We start from the raw sequence: 16,645 nt of genomic DNA, 5'->3' as shown, positions 1-16,645 counted from the left end.
GTCTATACTTCAGTGATGAAGACAGTGGAATAGATTGAGAAGTTTAGCTAAAGAAAACTTGGCAGGGCTGACACCACTCAGTCCACAAAAATGCTGTTATGGGAAATGGGAAAATTAAAATGTTTGGAAGATGTACTCAATATAGCACTTTCCGTAAAAACAATCAGGGATGCTATATGTTATGTGTAAGTTGTGTGTTTCAAGAGGTGAAGTCAAAAGGAGGTTGAGAAAATGCTAATTTGCTACTTTGATGTTTTAGTTGATTGCATAAGATGTCATTGCCTGTCTGAGGCGTGAACATGGATTGCACAGACACAGAAAATAGGTCTAGCATTAATAGCTGTGAGTGTAATGAAAACACCACAGAGAAAAATCATTATGTCAGTAGAGCTAAGGCATGGACAACCCATGGATGAAGGCATAGAATTAGGAAATACCCCATAGACATTTTCACCATGGACAACCCATGGATGAAGGCATAGAATTAGGAAATACCCCATAGACATTTTCACCATGGACAACTCATGGATGAAGGCATAGAATTAGGAAATACCCCATAGAAATGTTCACCATGGACAACCCATGGATGAAGGCATAGAATTAGGAAATACCCCATATAAATGTTCACCATGGACAACCCATGGATGGAGGCATAGAATTAGGAAATACCCCATAGAAATTTTCACCATGTACAACCCATGGATGGAGGCATAGAATTAGGAAATACCCCATAGAAATTTTCACCATGGACAACTCATGGATGAAGGTATAACATTTAGAAATACAGCAGTGAAATTTTCACCAGTTTCTTTTTGCTGTGCTGCTGCTAAAACTATAAAAAAAAAGCATTAACTTGATAAATTAATTTGATACATTTGATCAAATACTTAATTTTATAAAAAAGAAAATCAATAAATAAAATGCTCAATAGTTCCACAAATGCCATTATAAATGTAAAGAATAAATGAACAAAAATCTAGCCAACTAGACAAAAAAATTATTGGAAATCACATTGAAAACTGATGTTGCCAGAAAGCAGAAATACAAACCGTCGCCTTTTGATCAAGTCTTCAGTGTTTTCAAATATTAAATGGAAGGTTGAATCGAGTGATTACATTGCCACGTGAATGGCCAGCATAAGTGCTTGCACGGTTATTGTATATGTAATACCAAAGTCATTGGTGAATGAAATGGAAAATCACTAAAGTGGCATCCCAAAGGATAGCTTAAAAGCCAGCTCAACTGCAACTTCTGTGACTGAATCGTGAAAGCAAACATAGAACTCTTGAGGTTGTGGCTGTAGAAAGAGTCTCCTGCAAAAGAAAGTGATGGTCAGTCTGTCAGTGGAGTGTAGAAACAGTGGGCAATGGTTCAACAACCAACCTGTGTATTCAGGTTTCATTTCCTAAGTGCTCTACTTAAGTGATTTACTATGTATATGTAGTCGCTGTGAAGCAGGATTTCATTAACATCGCACTTTATTGAATATATTGATTCACAGGAAAAATACATATTTGCTTTTCTGTCATAGCAACCACCACATCTGCACCAATTAGGATTTCTATATTAAACTGCTCCAACTGCCTGTAACTGGAGACTTAGCTATACAAACGTGTGGGATAATTTGTCTGGCAACCTGGCCATGATCTTCCAAAATAAAGAAAAATAAAAGTAACCATTACTGTTGGACAATATGATGTGCACCAAATGTGTGCAGCTGGACTGGTCAGAGCTAGGCTTTTGGAAGAATCTCCGTGCTCAAGCTTTAATAATTATAATTCGACATGCTTACCTATTAACAGTAACAATCTGTTTTTTAGATGTTCCAATACCCTTGACTGTTTTGAGGCTGCACCTTGCATATGTGCTCACGATTTCTTCCCCAGGAGGGATAAGGATTGTCCTTGGCGCTTTTAAACCATAAACTTTTCTATTTTAGTAACAATCACCATAGCGACCCAGGCGGCAGCTATGGGGCCCCGGGGCACAGGGGGCCCGGCCAGGACATCCACCTGATGCCGTGCGGGCCGCCTGGGTCGCTATGGCATTTCAGGCTGTCACTGGCGGCTGTGAGGAGAAACACACAGCCATTGACATGTGCAGCGGCGCGTACCTCCTCACAGCTGCTGAGTCGATGACAACCAGCAGCTTCGGTGGAAGTGGCTGGGCCCGTCGTCGGCAGCGACGGAGGAGGCGGGGCCCAGTGATCAAGGAGGCGCGGCCCACAAGCGATCGTGGAGGAGAGGGAGGCGGACAGAGGATCGGCCAGACAGGTAAGAGGGCTTGACCGCCCACTTGAGACTCTATGAGTCACCATAGACTCACCATAGAGAGTCTATGGTGAGTTCTGCAGGGTCACCCTCAAGTGGGCTGTTTGGGTTATCAGGTTGACTCATCTAGAATCACCTGTGATTTCTAGTTACGCCCCTGCCTATTAAAGATGCCTCTATGCACCCTTTTTTTTATTTTATTTGTCTGACCTTGACATTTTAGTTTAAGTGTCTGGGTTCATAGTTCAATCTTAAAAGGTCAAGGCCAAGCTGTTAAAAAGGAGGCAGTCAAGGCTCAGTCACACCTTTGTGCTTTCAATACATATAGGTTGTCATATTTGGTAAAAACATGCATTTATAAAATTACAAAAGATGAAAATTAGACTTTGTGACTCATGATCTGACACTCAAGCTAAATGAAAAGGAAAACTGGATTTCTGACTTGCCTGTGAAAACCTTTTCTTTGGGTACAGTACAGCACATGGGATCTTTAGTCTTAACGCTGGGTTATGGGCAGCCATCTGCAGAGACAGGCCCATATAGCTCTATCCTTCTCCCAGCATTAGGGAGATCATAAGAACAGAGTTGAGGGACCGCTGTCCTCTAATGCACACCAAGAAAATGATTTTACAGGCTTGTCAAAAATCCTATTTTCTTTATTGTACAGCACAGGGCACAGGATCTGTATTCTTAACCTTGGGATGTCCCCAAGCAGTCCAAACTGAGGGGTGGGAGACACAAAACAAACCCTAACAGGTCCACAAGTAACGACGGGCAGGAAAAAGCTCAGAAGGGCTCAGAGGGCAGCTTGAAGCACGTTGCAGCTGAAGCTTGCATCAGGAGAGGCCTGAACATTTACCTGGTGAAACTTAAACATGTGAACAGAAGACCAGAAGCCAGCCCTGCAAATCCATGAAACAGGAGGAAGTGTATGAGGAAATTTTATCCTTCAAACTATAGGCTCAAACGATGACCTGTCTAAAAAGCCTAGCCATGGTAAAGCGATGAAGCAGGGAGCCACCTGTGGGATCCCTAAGGAAAGACAAAGTGGGAATGTATTTGCTGGAAAGAGGCGGTAGCAGAGGGGTAAACTCAAATAGTGCATACCACATCCAGGCAGTGAAGATAAATAAGATTTCCTTTGAGGGCTTGTTCACACCACATATGGTGCGTCCCTGAGAGGTAGCTGCATTTTTGTTGCGTTCGCACTGGACCGGAACACAGGCATTGTTTTTCTACACATTCTGGTGCGGACGATCGCACTGCAGGTGGGGGGCATGGCTGCAGTGCCATTGACTTGAATGCACCGCCACGCCCCCTCCTGCCCCAGAATGCAGGGGGGAGTTTAGTGTGCGATACAGTGCAATCCAGCAACTAAACGCTCTGGAACGCACTGTAAATGGTGTGAACAAGCCCTAAATGTTTCAGAGCAGGACATAAGCAGAGAGGAACCATGTCCTGATTAAGGTGGAAGGAGGAAACCACACTGGAGAGACAACCATATCCCTGTACAACACTAGGAATAGCCCACTCAAATACACACTGCTCCTCCCTGGATGAGGAAAGGAATGAGCCGGGTACTAGCCGCTGGGAGCACGTGCATGCTCTAATATGAGCCCATACAAACAGAAGAAAGCCAGCTTTTCTATTATTTGTATGGACTAGTAATAGCTCCTTACAGGAAAAGGCATATAAGTCAGAGACCCACCTTGCGGAGGTAATAGTGACAAGGAAAGCTTGTAAATGAGATCAGACAAGGAAATATTCTGAAAAGGTTCAAAAGGCAGCTTCTGGAGGGTCAACAGAACCAAGCCAACACATTTTGGTCAAAAATGGTATTTTGGGCAAAATGCGGAAAGTAAAATTTTTTGGAGAAAAATATGGTGCATCGATGTTTTCTCTCCTCCCTGCTGGGCACTGCCCTGTCTCCCCTCTGACACAGAGCAGCGCCAATCGGGGAGGAGACAAACTGTCAGGAGGCGAAGCAGGGTAGGAAGGAGAGTGAATTCAGTGTTATCACAGGAGGCCGAGCCGGCGGTGCGGGGGAGGAGTCAGCTGTTAGTGTATCATGAGCGCTCTTCCCCACTCAGCCTCCTTTGACAGCGAGTCAGGATGGAGAGCGGTTACAAGCACTCAGCGATCAGCTGGTCGTTGAGTGTTTGTAAATAATTGAGGACATAGTATATTTACCGTGTCCCCAATTATGAATGAACAGGAAGTGCTCTACATCACTCATACTATATCCTCAGTTTATGAATAGACAGGAGCACTCAGTATATAGGCTTCCTGTTCATTCATAACAGGGACTGCAGAAAAAGAGATTGTGTCCTCAATCTCTTTTTCTATTTCAAAAGGGAAATATCAGAGGTCTGTTTAGACCCCTAATATTTCCCTGAAGCCCCTAAAAGTAAAGTTGAAAAAAATTAATTTTAAAAAAAAGGTTAGAAATAATAATAATTTTCGGTTTCGGTCTGAAAGTTTCATTTCGGTGCACCTCCACGTATTACACAGCCTTGTTAGCCCCTATGTATTTTTTAAAAATAAAGTGTTAGTTAAAGCCAAAACCTTTTTATGGTTTTAGGTAGAGTAGGGAAGAGTAAAACCGCTGCCAGTATATTTTTTGCTGTCTGTGTAATGTTGGGGAGAATTCCCTTCACTTCCTGTACCAAAAACCCAATAGGAAGTTAGAGGAAATCTTTGGAAGTGAGGCAAAACCCCATTTTAGACAGCTGTTAGCAGAACAGGCATCCCCATTAGAAAATTTCCCCTTACCTCTTGTTCTGGGGACAAATACAGAATGTTCCCCACTTTCTTTCTCAGTGACAATGGTCACCAGTAAAAAAAAATTAGCGAATCTCCCAAATGAGGACAGACTGCAATTAAATTGGACAGAGGGTCCAACCTAGCCTTTCTCAACCAATGTTCTGTGGAACCCTAGTGTTCCTCTAGAGGTCCCTGGGGAGCTCCTTGAGCAGTGAGCAATTTTGGTCTCTCAAATAACTATCCACTGACACGTATGTACTTTTAAAGTACCCTTAATGGAGGCAGTGTTCCCCCCCCACCCGATGAGGGGGAGCTCTTTATGAAGTGAGCAATTTCAGTCTCTCAAATAAGTATCCACTAACATACTGATGATCAATGTAAGAGGGAACTTCTCCACTAACCATCAATGCAAAGTGGTTTTACCTTTTCACTTAGCACCAATGTGAGGGGGCATGACAATTTTCACTGTTTCTTTTATGGCCATCCTCATTATTTGTTTCATTTCATTATTACTGAAAATAATACTGTTGTGTAGCGCTGCCCTGGGTGCTAAATAAGTTAAGTGTGCCAAATTCCCTTTTTTTCTATATATTTGTATTTGTTATATCTACAACTTACTGTACACACTAACATCCTGTAAGCTGTAGATATAATATTTATTAGCAGGGATTAACCGACGCATTTAACTTATTTCAAGGTTTCTTCCATGTAAAAAAGGCAGTTCTAACTCTTTTCTACTCTATCCTAAAAAAAAGTTTTGCCTAGAGATGCACTTTGAGTAAACAAACATTCTTAATGGACTTTTAAGTACATTTCAGTTCCTTGAAATATCTCATATGGCATCTGAATTGAGCAAGGCCGCTATATCAGTTCTGCAGTACAGTTGCAGAAAACTATATGATCTATTAGATTTATCAGTCATGCATCTTACCCTATAGCCCAGTAAGACATGGTGGGTGGAGCTTTCTTCTGGTCTGCCCAGTTCTCTGGAGCACATTCAAATAAAATTCCATGCTCTTTAACAGGACCCAAACCTGTGAAATCTTTGCATGTGTATGCTTTGGAAGGACTGTGCTTCTGTATAAAATATAAAAGTAGGTTATGAGTTTCAAGGAACCAAGAACTGCACAATAATAAATTCCATTACAGTCCAACTTCAATTGTATCTGATATTGGAGTTTTGTGCGGTTGTTGAAAAATTGGATCACATCATAACTTTTCATGTACCTTGCGAGCTGCATTGATGTGATTAATTCACAATAGCCGTACAGCAGCCGAAAGGCAGGGCGAGCGGCTCAGTCGAGCCAAAGGCATATGCTTCGGCTTGACTGAGCCGAAGTGACAGCCGAACCGGGGAAAACAGCCGTTCGCCTTGCAAATGCTAGCTGGGCGGAGCCAGCCGTGATCGCTGCTGAATTCCGCTGATATATGGCTGAAAATCAACCGTACTGAGCCGGAGCGAATAGCCGAACATCTTTCGGCTCACTTCACTTTGGCTCCGTTATTCACTCGGCTGCCTACGGCAGCTTTGTGAATAACAAGTAAGATACAAGATAACATGGACATCTCAGATGACATCTCTTTCTAGACATCTCAGATGTAAGATTTGAGAAGTTCAGAAAGAGATTCAACCCAATAACACCACTCAAAACTAAAATACTGCAACTGGGTTGAGTCAATAAATACAAGGAATAAAAGAGAATGAGAATATATAAACCTCAAGCAAGCAGAGTTATTTTTTCAATGCTACATATTTCCTTTTTCAAAAGTACATAATATAATATACAATATAAGAATCACTGCAAGAGTAATCTTTTTCAATGAACCAGCAGTTAGATTTTAAAGTGTATGCATAGCCATTTTTTTAGAAATAGAGAAACCTCAGAAAGCCTGTCAAAATTGTATTACTGTCCCACTGTGAACATCAAGCCCTTTTCTATTTGTCCTGGTGACCAAAATTTTACAGTTGTCACCAAAATAAGAGGTGGGTGGTTGTTCTAATGGGAACACTTGTTCCTGTAACAACTGTCTAAAAGCGGAACTACGTTACCTTCATCTAAATTCCTGTTCTGTCCCGGGGCAGAAAGAAAAAGGGAAATCTCCCCAACAGAAGAGCAAAAAAATGAATTCACAGAGGTGTCAGCCTTGCCTACTATACGCAGAACTACAAAATAGTTTTGGCTATACATACACTTTAACTAACTGCTGTCCGGCCGTTGTAATTAAACGGCCGGACAGCGGCTTCTTGAGGGCGGGTGGGCGTCTTTAGACGTCCTATCTCGTTCCGCTCGTGCCTGCCGCTAGGGAAAACAGCTTTGAATGTAAACAGCCAGCGATGGCTGTTTACATACAAGCGTTCGGGCGTCTGTAGAGACGCCCGATTGCTTGTAATATGCGGTCGGGTGTGCGGCTTCCCCCTCCGTCGCCGCCGCTGCTGGCGATCCCGCTGTTCCCAGTGTGAGCCTCGTAGGGAGAACAGGTTTTTTTTCAAAAATGTCAGTACTTTTAAATATACAGTAAAAAAAAAAACCCGCAGTGGTGAATAAATACCACCAAAAGAAAGCTCTATCTGTCCCCAAAAAATGGTATAAAATTAATTTCAGCACAGCGTTGCATGACGGAATAAATGTCAGTCAAAGTACCGCAGCGCTGAATACTGAAAAATGGCCTGGTCTGGAAGGGGGTATAAACACTCCGGTCAGCAAGTGGTTAAACAAGAAGAATGTAGGTGTACCTCTTCCGTTAGGGTCTGCTGAAATAGAGAACGTATAGATAAGCAGCATCTGTGGAAGTTCTTAATCAACTGAGGGTGAATGGCTCCACTGAGTTCTTCCACATCGCGGTGTGTTGGTGCAATGAAGACTCCTTGAATGGATTCCAGATATAGGTAATGAAAAAGTGTGTTTTCTGGACCTGAGGTTATTCTATAAGAATAAATTGGTTCTGTTAAACCAGAAGAAAACGGAACTTTAAAGAAAGTTAGCTGGGAAAGCGATCTTGGAAGGAGAGAATGTTTACCACAAGAAAAGTCAAAGTGTGACATAAACATGACATAAAAAACCCAGCAGTGAATGTCAGTATGGTGGTCACTGTACTATAAACAATCAAGAACTTACTTCACAGTGTTATAGAGCTCTTCAGCTTCTCGCTCAGAAAGGTTCCGCCTCAAACTCCCTAAATTAAAAGGATTTGGGAGTGTGTATCTCTTCTTGCTGATCTGCAAAGGCATTATCAACTGAAATACAACACTAAAACACCTCATGACTACAACACATAGTGCATGTAAGAAAAAGCAAACACCTGACATGGGAAAGGCCAAAAGTGTGCACAAACACAACATAAACCCATTTAAAGACTAAGTCCACTTTTGTAGAGAAAACATTTAACAATGTACATTGAAAGGATTATTAACAAACTGTGTTGCACATTCCTACCCGTTTCTGTTGTGAAGAAATAGCAGTTTGTTTTAGCACATCCTTTGCAAAGTGATTCCCGTTTCCTGAGGGTCTGGGTTTCTTATAATCAGCTGGTGGACTTTCTGTGTTGTACAGATGCAGTATCTGCATCCCTTTAAAAGTAATTAACCCTTAAGCAGCGTCTCACTATAAATTAAATTCCCACTGCAAGGGATGGCTAAAATGTTACTTGTATTGTGGTGTGCAGACAGCTGGAAAACTCAATCAGCCAATCACAGAAGCAGAAAGTGACATTTATGGGGGCGTTTTTTGTACAACAACTGCGTACGGAAAACCTCCAGGTTGCCATATTGCATTTCATTTTCTTTGACAGTTTAAAAAAATTACAGCGGCTGCAGTTTTAAATTAATTTGTATCCCTAATAACATTCTATCACAAAATGGCCTGTGCAGCAATTATATATGCTGGATTACATTTTTATGATTTTTTCCCCCCATCTTTATTTAAAGTGGAGTTTCCCTTTAAACACATATAGATCACAAATAGTTACCTTAAGAACATTCCCACTCCCTCCACTTCCTTCGGAACCTCCAGAACCTTGTGATTCCCTCCTTCCAATCTTCCTGGTCAAGTCTGGTGTGGAGTGAGAAAGGATATTTGTGTTTTCCATCACACCTTCACTTCCATGATCTGATCCCCCACTACTTCTTGAAGGGCTTGGTCTGCGAGTTCTTAGAGAAGATGGCGAGTCCGCAGTCAAACCTTTTTTGCTTAAGGAATAATTTGCCTTCTTAGGAGTCTGTATTTTGTTCATCATAACAGAATTCACTACACTCTGGAACCTGTCTCGTGCAGAGGGGAGAAACCAGTCAGCGCAGGATAGGCACGGGTTGGGGGAAGCATTTAGTCTCTCCTCAATACTAGCATCCAGCATCTCCAGCTGAAGAAGGGTTGCCCTCAGCTGATCCACATACACGTAGTCAGGGCCTGGAGTTCCAACAGCCTTGGAAGTGCAGCCTCCAGCCTCGAGCAGAGTACACAGCATAAAGTGTTTCTGTCAAAAGTAAAACAAAGGTTAGGTGGGGTTATATACCTAAATGATCACAGCAATTTCTAAACCTCAATAAAAACTGTATGTAAAACTCCTAAACTTGCACAGGAACAAAAAGGTTATTCATGTAGTATAGCCATTCAACTGACTGCTTTATGTAATTAGACAATGTAGCAAAAGGAGGGAACAAAATGACAACCATTTGTGTCCTTTGATGGGACTACTGGACAGGAATTTGGGTGTTGCAAAATATCTCCCAACACTAAACAACCCTCACTTTAAGTACCTTTGATCTAATAATTTCCTGAAATATGTAAATATTTATCCATGAATGTTACAAACTGGTTTACATCAACCATTATGTAAGATATGTTTAGTAATCAGACATTTTAACTACCAGGCCGTGTGCTCCACTTTTAACCTCAGCTGGCCAGACCATGTTTGCAATTTTTTCTCAAATTTTTTTTAACTACAGCTTTCAGAGTTTGTAGAAGACCCCGCAAACCTTACATTTTCTGAAAGCACAGGACCAGTAAAATAAAAAGATGATGCTGCTAATTTTGTAGATCCCACAACAGTCGCACAAATGTTTATCAAATCAATATGTTCAATAAAAATACACTAAAATTATTATCAGCGCACACAAAAAAAAAACAATTTACAAGATTCCTACTAAAAATCTAAAAGAAAATAAACTGTATGGAGTTAATAAATAAATATTTGTAATTTTAAATTAAATTTTCTAAAATGGTATGCAAAACTGTACAATTGCAAAACTGTAACTAGAATGTGAGGATTTGGCTTTTTTAGGCTTGAAAAGCATAGGGAATCACCAATCGGGCATAAACAGGCCCCTGTCCTGTTTATGCCCGATTGGTTTCAACAGTCAAGCCATTAAAAGCCAGCAACTGGGATGGAGGATGGTAGACTGGCCCCTTGGACAGAAGATCCAGGAGGACCCATTGAGAGTCTACCAGGTGTCTGCCAAGATCTGAGTAACATGTCTTCCTGGTTCAGTTCACTATGTTGAGAATCGAACCTGTGGAACAGGCAAGGGAGGTAATTTAGAGGAGGGAAGATCAGGAAATGAACCAGTCCAGTGTTGTTGAATCTTAAAGACAGGAGGTCCACGTCCGGTCCCCCCCCCCCACCTGTGACAAAGACAGTGAAATACCTTGGTGTGAAGAGACTCTCAGGAATCCACGTTGTTGACTGAGGAAGTCCAACTGCCAAATCTGCACCCCCGAGATGTGCATGGCAGACCGGGCCACAACGTGAATTTCAGTCAAGGCACTAATCAGATCTGTTTCTCTTTGAGCTGCAAGACTTCTGCTTCCCTCCTGTCAATGTAAGCCACTGTTACAGTGTAGTCCGACTACTTTGGTTGGATGGCCTGAAAAGGTGAGAGGTCTAGCATAGAAGCCAAAAACCAACCACTCTGAGCTACAGAACACCGATATGAAGAGTTTCCTCTGGAGTCCAGGTTTGCTGCTGCATCGAGGACTCCATTACAGTCGGAGAGGTTGGTGTCCATCAAGAGGACCTTCCAAACCAGGGTAAAGAAGCATTTTTCCAATTCTAACATTCATTATCCACAAGCTTGAGCTGGCTGCTTAAATGAGCGGGACAGTTCAGAGACTGTACCTTCTTGTCTCATGCGGTCAGAATAATAAATTGCAGTAACCTGGAGTGAAATTGGGCTTACGGCACTACCTTGAAGGCGGCCCAGAACCCAAGCAGGTGCGAATGGTAGGCCTACTCCCAGATTGCATCAACTGAACCAGGGAATAAAGAACCAGGAACCTCTCCAGAGGGAGGGACAACTTGGACTGGGACATATACAGGATCAGGCTAAATACTCCAAGCTATGAGACAGTTCCAGTGCAGACATTAGCTGACTGTGCTGACTTTTTCCAGCCAGAGGAGAAGACCATCCAGATATCCCAGTATGGGGATGTCCTAAGAATGAAGCATAGCTAGGGTTTAGCACCTTGCAAACCTGCAAAATTGCAAATGCTCACCCACAGCAAAATGCAGGGAGCGTTGATGTGGCGGGGTTGATGAGGATATGCAAATATGCATCCTTGATGTCCATTGAGACAAGAAAAATCTATGGGATGAAAGGAAGCAATGACGGACATGCCATGCCGAACTGCTGCACCCAGACAAAAGTGTTGAGAAACTTTAGGTCTAGAATGGGCTGTTTGCCTCCCTTGTCCTTGAAGGAACTGGTTTGAATAAACCTCTGATACCTTTCCTTTTTCCAGCAAAAGGGCTATACTCTAGAGCAGCATGAAGATAGATTTGCCATAGCGAGGATGTTAGAAAGTTTGACAACATGAGGCAGAGACCAAAATTTGTAGCCCCTGGACACCACACATCCCCCTGACTTGAATAAGTGGAGGGCATCCCCTCATTGTGAGAAAGACCTGCCCATGGATTTGGGAGTCCAAAGCTCGGGTGTATCTGGGAACCAGATTTCCCCTTGGACTTAGGGGCCTGTGAGAAATTAAATTAACTTCTCTTAGGCTCAGAGGACCTAGGTTTCCCAGAAGGAGGCCGAGCCTTCTTTTTCTGGGGCACAAGGGTACTCTTTCCCCCAGTGATTCCTTTGAATTAAGTAATCTAGAGATACACTAAAGAGGTGCTCCTCGAAAGGGCATACCCAGGAGGTGTTCTTTGCAGAGATGTTTAGCAGACCAACACTTCAGCCAAAGGGTTCTCTTTATGAGAATAGACAGGAGACCCATTCTGGATATTTGGAGAATAGCATCTCCAAGTGTATGAAGTAGAGAAGGGCTATAGGAAAGAGCTGGAGAACCTCAGGGTCCAGAAAAATGGTCTAGACATGATGGCAATTGCAGTTTGCAGGGTTGGGCTTGCAAAGGGCTTATAAGGCCTTTAGAATAATTTCAAACCTTTGTCCACACTATTTAACTTTAAAAAGACTATACATTAAGTGATACATCATTAACATGCTGCTCCTCCGGTCAATAGAACTCCTTACCATGCCTACGATGAGAAGGAAGTACCTGGCCTCTGGCTCACTGTATTCTTCTTTGCTTGGAGTCCCGCATTTCTCTAGGTGATAAGATGGATACACTTCCCTCCAGATCACAAGCTGGCCAATCCTCTCGGATGCCAGCGACATCAAACAATAGTGCCGGCAATACAGGGCAATATCAAGAAGATCTTCTTTGGGCAAATGATTAGCCAGCAGATAACCCTTGAAAAAGGATAACAAGGTATTGGCTTCAAAACACTATTATAATAAAATACAATATTGAAACAAGCAGAACTGAATTGCAAAATGCATTATAAAAGGTCCCACGAACAAATATAAGCAGAAAGTTTAAAGCTGAAAGCAAGCCTTACTTTCAGTCTTGCACAGTTGTACAGGCTTCTCTCCTGTACTGATATTGCTTACTCGGACCATATTGCACACTTTGAGCTTCTCACATTAGAAGTTACAGCCAGTCAGCTAGATCCTCCCTTATTTCCTGGTGGACTAGGACCGCTGCTTTCACTAATTAGATTTTGGTTCTTTCAATCATGGAGGCTCAGCATCACATCTGGGCATTACCTACGGTACAAGCAAATGTTGCCTGCTTAGGAATGTCTACTTTTCCAGATGGACATCTACTCATCAAGACATTTTGATATTTGCATAACTCCTCTCAAGAGTCGGACCAAGGTTTGCATAGAGGTGTACTAAGGCAGGGTGCTGTGAAGTTTTCAGGAAGCCATGCACAGCACTTTGCCAGGCCACCATAACAGATTATCTGTCTGCACTGCATAGAGATACGAAACTCAGTGATGACATCACTAGGTCTAAAATAAGGTATGTAATAAAAACAGAAATGTTTTATTTAAAAATGTCATTATGTTGATAAAAGAGGAACCAGGGAAGGCAAAATACAAGTGTTTAACACTTCAGCTTTATGTGCCTCAATTTAGGGGTTGCACATGATGCAACTGACTCACCAGCTGGCAGTCATTTGTGCTGGGATGCAATGCTTCCTGTAAATCACAGGCTACTGTACATGCTGATTAATGTTTTGGAATGCTTTTGCTGCATGCAACGTCTAGTGTTATGTCCTCTGAATGTATCACAACTTGTGTGTAAACCAACAGCCACGGTAAAATTAACCATCAGTGATGGCATTAAAGGCCTACCCAAAGAACATGCACAGAGGCACTAGTACCGGCTACAGTGAGCACATAGCCTAAATCTATGGTTCTGTTTCCTGAAAACACACAGCACTAACATATAAAAACACATATAATAACTTTTTTGAATTACTTTAGCTGCTTATCTCTTCAAAAAATTCCTAATTATTATTTCTGAAGGCTTACTTTGTAAAATAGACAGGTTCCCAAGATCATGTAGAGGCGTCTCATTTCATAGTAGTCTTCAGACTGAAAGCACAATGATTCGATGTTCAATAACTGATTTTCATAACACTTTTAAAAACCAAAATGTAGAACCCAGGTGTTCCTTGTACACAGAACATACTGTACCCCAGAATGTTTACATAAAATTGGCCTTCAAGATGATTCCAACTGCCCAAGATGTAGCTTGGAACCAGGCTCACCAATTAATTTACTCTGGTGCTGCCCCATTAAATTAACAAGCTATTGGAAAGAGATTCTGAGTAAGATCATTTCTGTATTTGGTACATCTATACCCAATAATCCTCTTACATGCATATTGGGTGTTTTTTGAATCATCTGAGTTAGATCATTCTACTGCCACTGCCTTGTCCAGAGCTTTATTTGCTGCTCGTAGAATATTGGTCCTGAAATGGATATCTCCTACACATTCATCAGTTGAGGCCTGGATGGCAGAGTTGGACTGTTAAATCTATTTGGAAAAACTTACCTTTCAACATGAGGGTTCCCTTGATACAGTCTAGAAGATTTGGGATCACTAGTATACTTGAGGGAGCTGTTTCTTCCCTAGCAAATACGTGTTTGAATTACATACTATGCTATATTTTGTACAAGGTTCTCATATGTACTTTGTTATATTGGACTGACTTTATAATTGTTTGTCACAGGGATTCTGTGGGGGAAGCTGTGCTGCTATAAATTTCTACGTTTTTCTTTAGGTAACTTGTTAAAACCGTTAATAAAATGTATTTTTTTTTTAAAATGTAGAAAAGTGAAATCAAGTGATGAAACACTATCAAGAAAACACTGCGATTATGCAAAAATAGCAAATGTTCATGCAGTTTACCTTCATCTATATATTCTGTAATCCACTGCAGCTAGGTCTACTGCTGATCACTGGGAGGGCACTTATTGGAAGTCTGTGCTGTGCAATTTCCCTTCTCTCTGCTTGCCTGTATCACCAATCACAATCAAACCTCCAATGTGGCTGTAAAACTTCTTGTAAATTGATTTTTTTTACATTCATTTTTATATGCAAGAGCCTGCAGTAGGGCTGTTTGGGAATCTTTCTCCTGCATGGAATGCAGAGCATCTCAGAACACCAGATTAACAGACAAGGAGGCTAGCGCTCAAGAGCAAAGCCTGACAAAATTATAATATGAGCAGACAGTTTGTGCTCCCTGTATACAATGCAATGCTTAAAAGGAGAACTATGAGGTGAGTGAAAATCACTCAGCCTCATAGTTCTAGCCGACCTTTGACAATGAAACTGTCACAGGTCGGCTCAATTGATCGGGAAGTGAGCGAACACATACCGTCGTTTGCTCACTTCTCGATCTATCCCTGCAGAGAGCCATGGCTCCCTGCAGGGATTCCCCCCCTCCCCTGTCCGATCCTGCAGCGCTGACTGGCGGAACGAACGGGGGAGGGGGCTGGGCACAGCTGGCTCTGCCTCTAGATAGGCAAAGCCAGCTGTCAATCCCGCAGCTGGGTGGATCTCCACAGTAATGTCGGGATCTGTCCCGGCTGCGGCGTCTCAATATATACCGAGCTTAGGGTGACGGGAGGACGCTAGTTTGTGTCCTCCCGTTACCCTTAGGAGAACTGTGGGGAAAAGCCCTGACCCCATAGTTCTCCTTTAAGTTTCAATTTTGATTGATTTAGATTTAGTAAATCTTTAAAATATTTCATGAATCCAACATTCTTACCAGCTCTGCAAAATCAAGTGCCTCCAGGTCACTCAGTACAGTGTCAATCTCCATCTGAAATTACAAGCAGATCATTTCAATATACATGGCATCTCCGCATTTGTGGCCAACTAAAAAAAAATAGTTGTTTAAAAGTTGTAAAATTCCATAAATAAACTGGTGATGAAAAGGTTATCCAAGGGCAAGGCTAAACATTGATTACCTCTAAGCTCGTGAAATAATACTTATTTTATAGTGCATCATTTTTCCTGAAAGCTTTTACAGGCTTATTATTAAGGAGTAGGAGCAACCTCGCAATCAGTGGTTAATAATTATTAACCACTCATTGTGGTTCATAATCATGAGCTCTATACATATACCTAAACACTATAGACAGTGCTATTGCGTAACACGCAGTGTTTTTGCAATAGACATAATAAGTGGAAATATCAATCCCTCAGACCATCGCATTACTTTCTTTTGCTTTCTTGGGTTGCTCTAAATTTAATCTTACCCAAAACCCTTTCATAATAAAGTGAATCTGATCTGGTCTTAAAGGGTATGGAAATCCTAGAAGTGAACTTTATTTGCTCTTTTTTGTCTGTTAATTATACCAATAAAAGCATTTGGTTAGATCTGTTCAACAAGTAAAAAAAAAACAAAAACAAAAAACTGGTAATTCAGCCAGAACTCCTGTCAGCTAAAAACACCTCTGCTCTCCGTCTCTGTTCCATTCTCATGTTAGCAATGTTCCCAGTTATCTCTGGCGGAGCACAGAACACACCCATGTTATGGCGATGAGGAGGGTGGCGTTCTGTAGTCCTAACGCACTCCCTGTGCTCTTCCCCCATAGATAGAGTAGAATGAGCAATTGTTGCCACCCTAGGACAGGAAGTGCGTTACTTGCAGGATCAACAGGTGAAAATAATTTACAAAGACCCAGAGTAAAGAAAATCAATGCAGCCACCACATCTAAGAATTAGCAAGATATATATATCTACAGATATATATATATCTTTCAAATACCTGTCTTGGGTTTCACATAGATCTCTCTTTTTCCTTTGA

At 41.8% G+C, this 16,645-nt stretch overlaps 1 protein-coding gene across 1 annotated transcript in view; it reads right to left on the bottom strand.

Moving 5' to 3' along the window:
- Window positions 1-1,079: 1,079 nt before the first annotated feature.
- INTU (inturned planar cell polarity protein) overlaps window positions 1,080-16,645 on the bottom strand; it is a 65,531-nt gene continuing 49,965 nt past the window's right edge. Inside the window, exons 9-16 of the mRNA XM_018565951.1 lie at window positions 15,602-15,655; window positions 13,857-13,919; window positions 12,508-12,726; window positions 9,000-9,503; window positions 8,150-8,250; window positions 7,768-7,957; window positions 5,965-6,110; window positions 1,080-1,313 (exon numbers count right to left, since the gene is read on the bottom strand). Coding sequence (XP_018421453.1) covers window positions 1,202-1,313; window positions 5,965-6,110; window positions 7,768-7,957; window positions 8,150-8,250; window positions 9,000-9,503; window positions 12,508-12,726; window positions 13,857-13,919; window positions 15,602-15,655 — 1,389 coding nt within the window. The 3' untranslated portion in view covers window positions 1,080-1,201. The remainder of the gene's footprint in view (window positions 1,314-5,964; window positions 6,111-7,767; window positions 7,958-8,149; window positions 8,251-8,999; window positions 9,504-12,507; window positions 12,727-13,856; window positions 13,920-15,601; window positions 15,656-16,645) is intronic.

This window comes from Nanorana parkeri, unplaced genomic scaffold, assembly GCF_000935625.1.
Source record: "Nanorana parkeri isolate BGI_ZX_2015 unplaced genomic scaffold, ASM93562v1 scaffold903, whole genome shotgun sequence".
Lineage (NCBI taxonomy): Eukaryota > Metazoa > Chordata > Amphibia > Anura > Dicroglossidae > Nanorana > Nanorana parkeri.
This window is presented reverse-complemented; position numbering and strand designations above follow the sequence as displayed.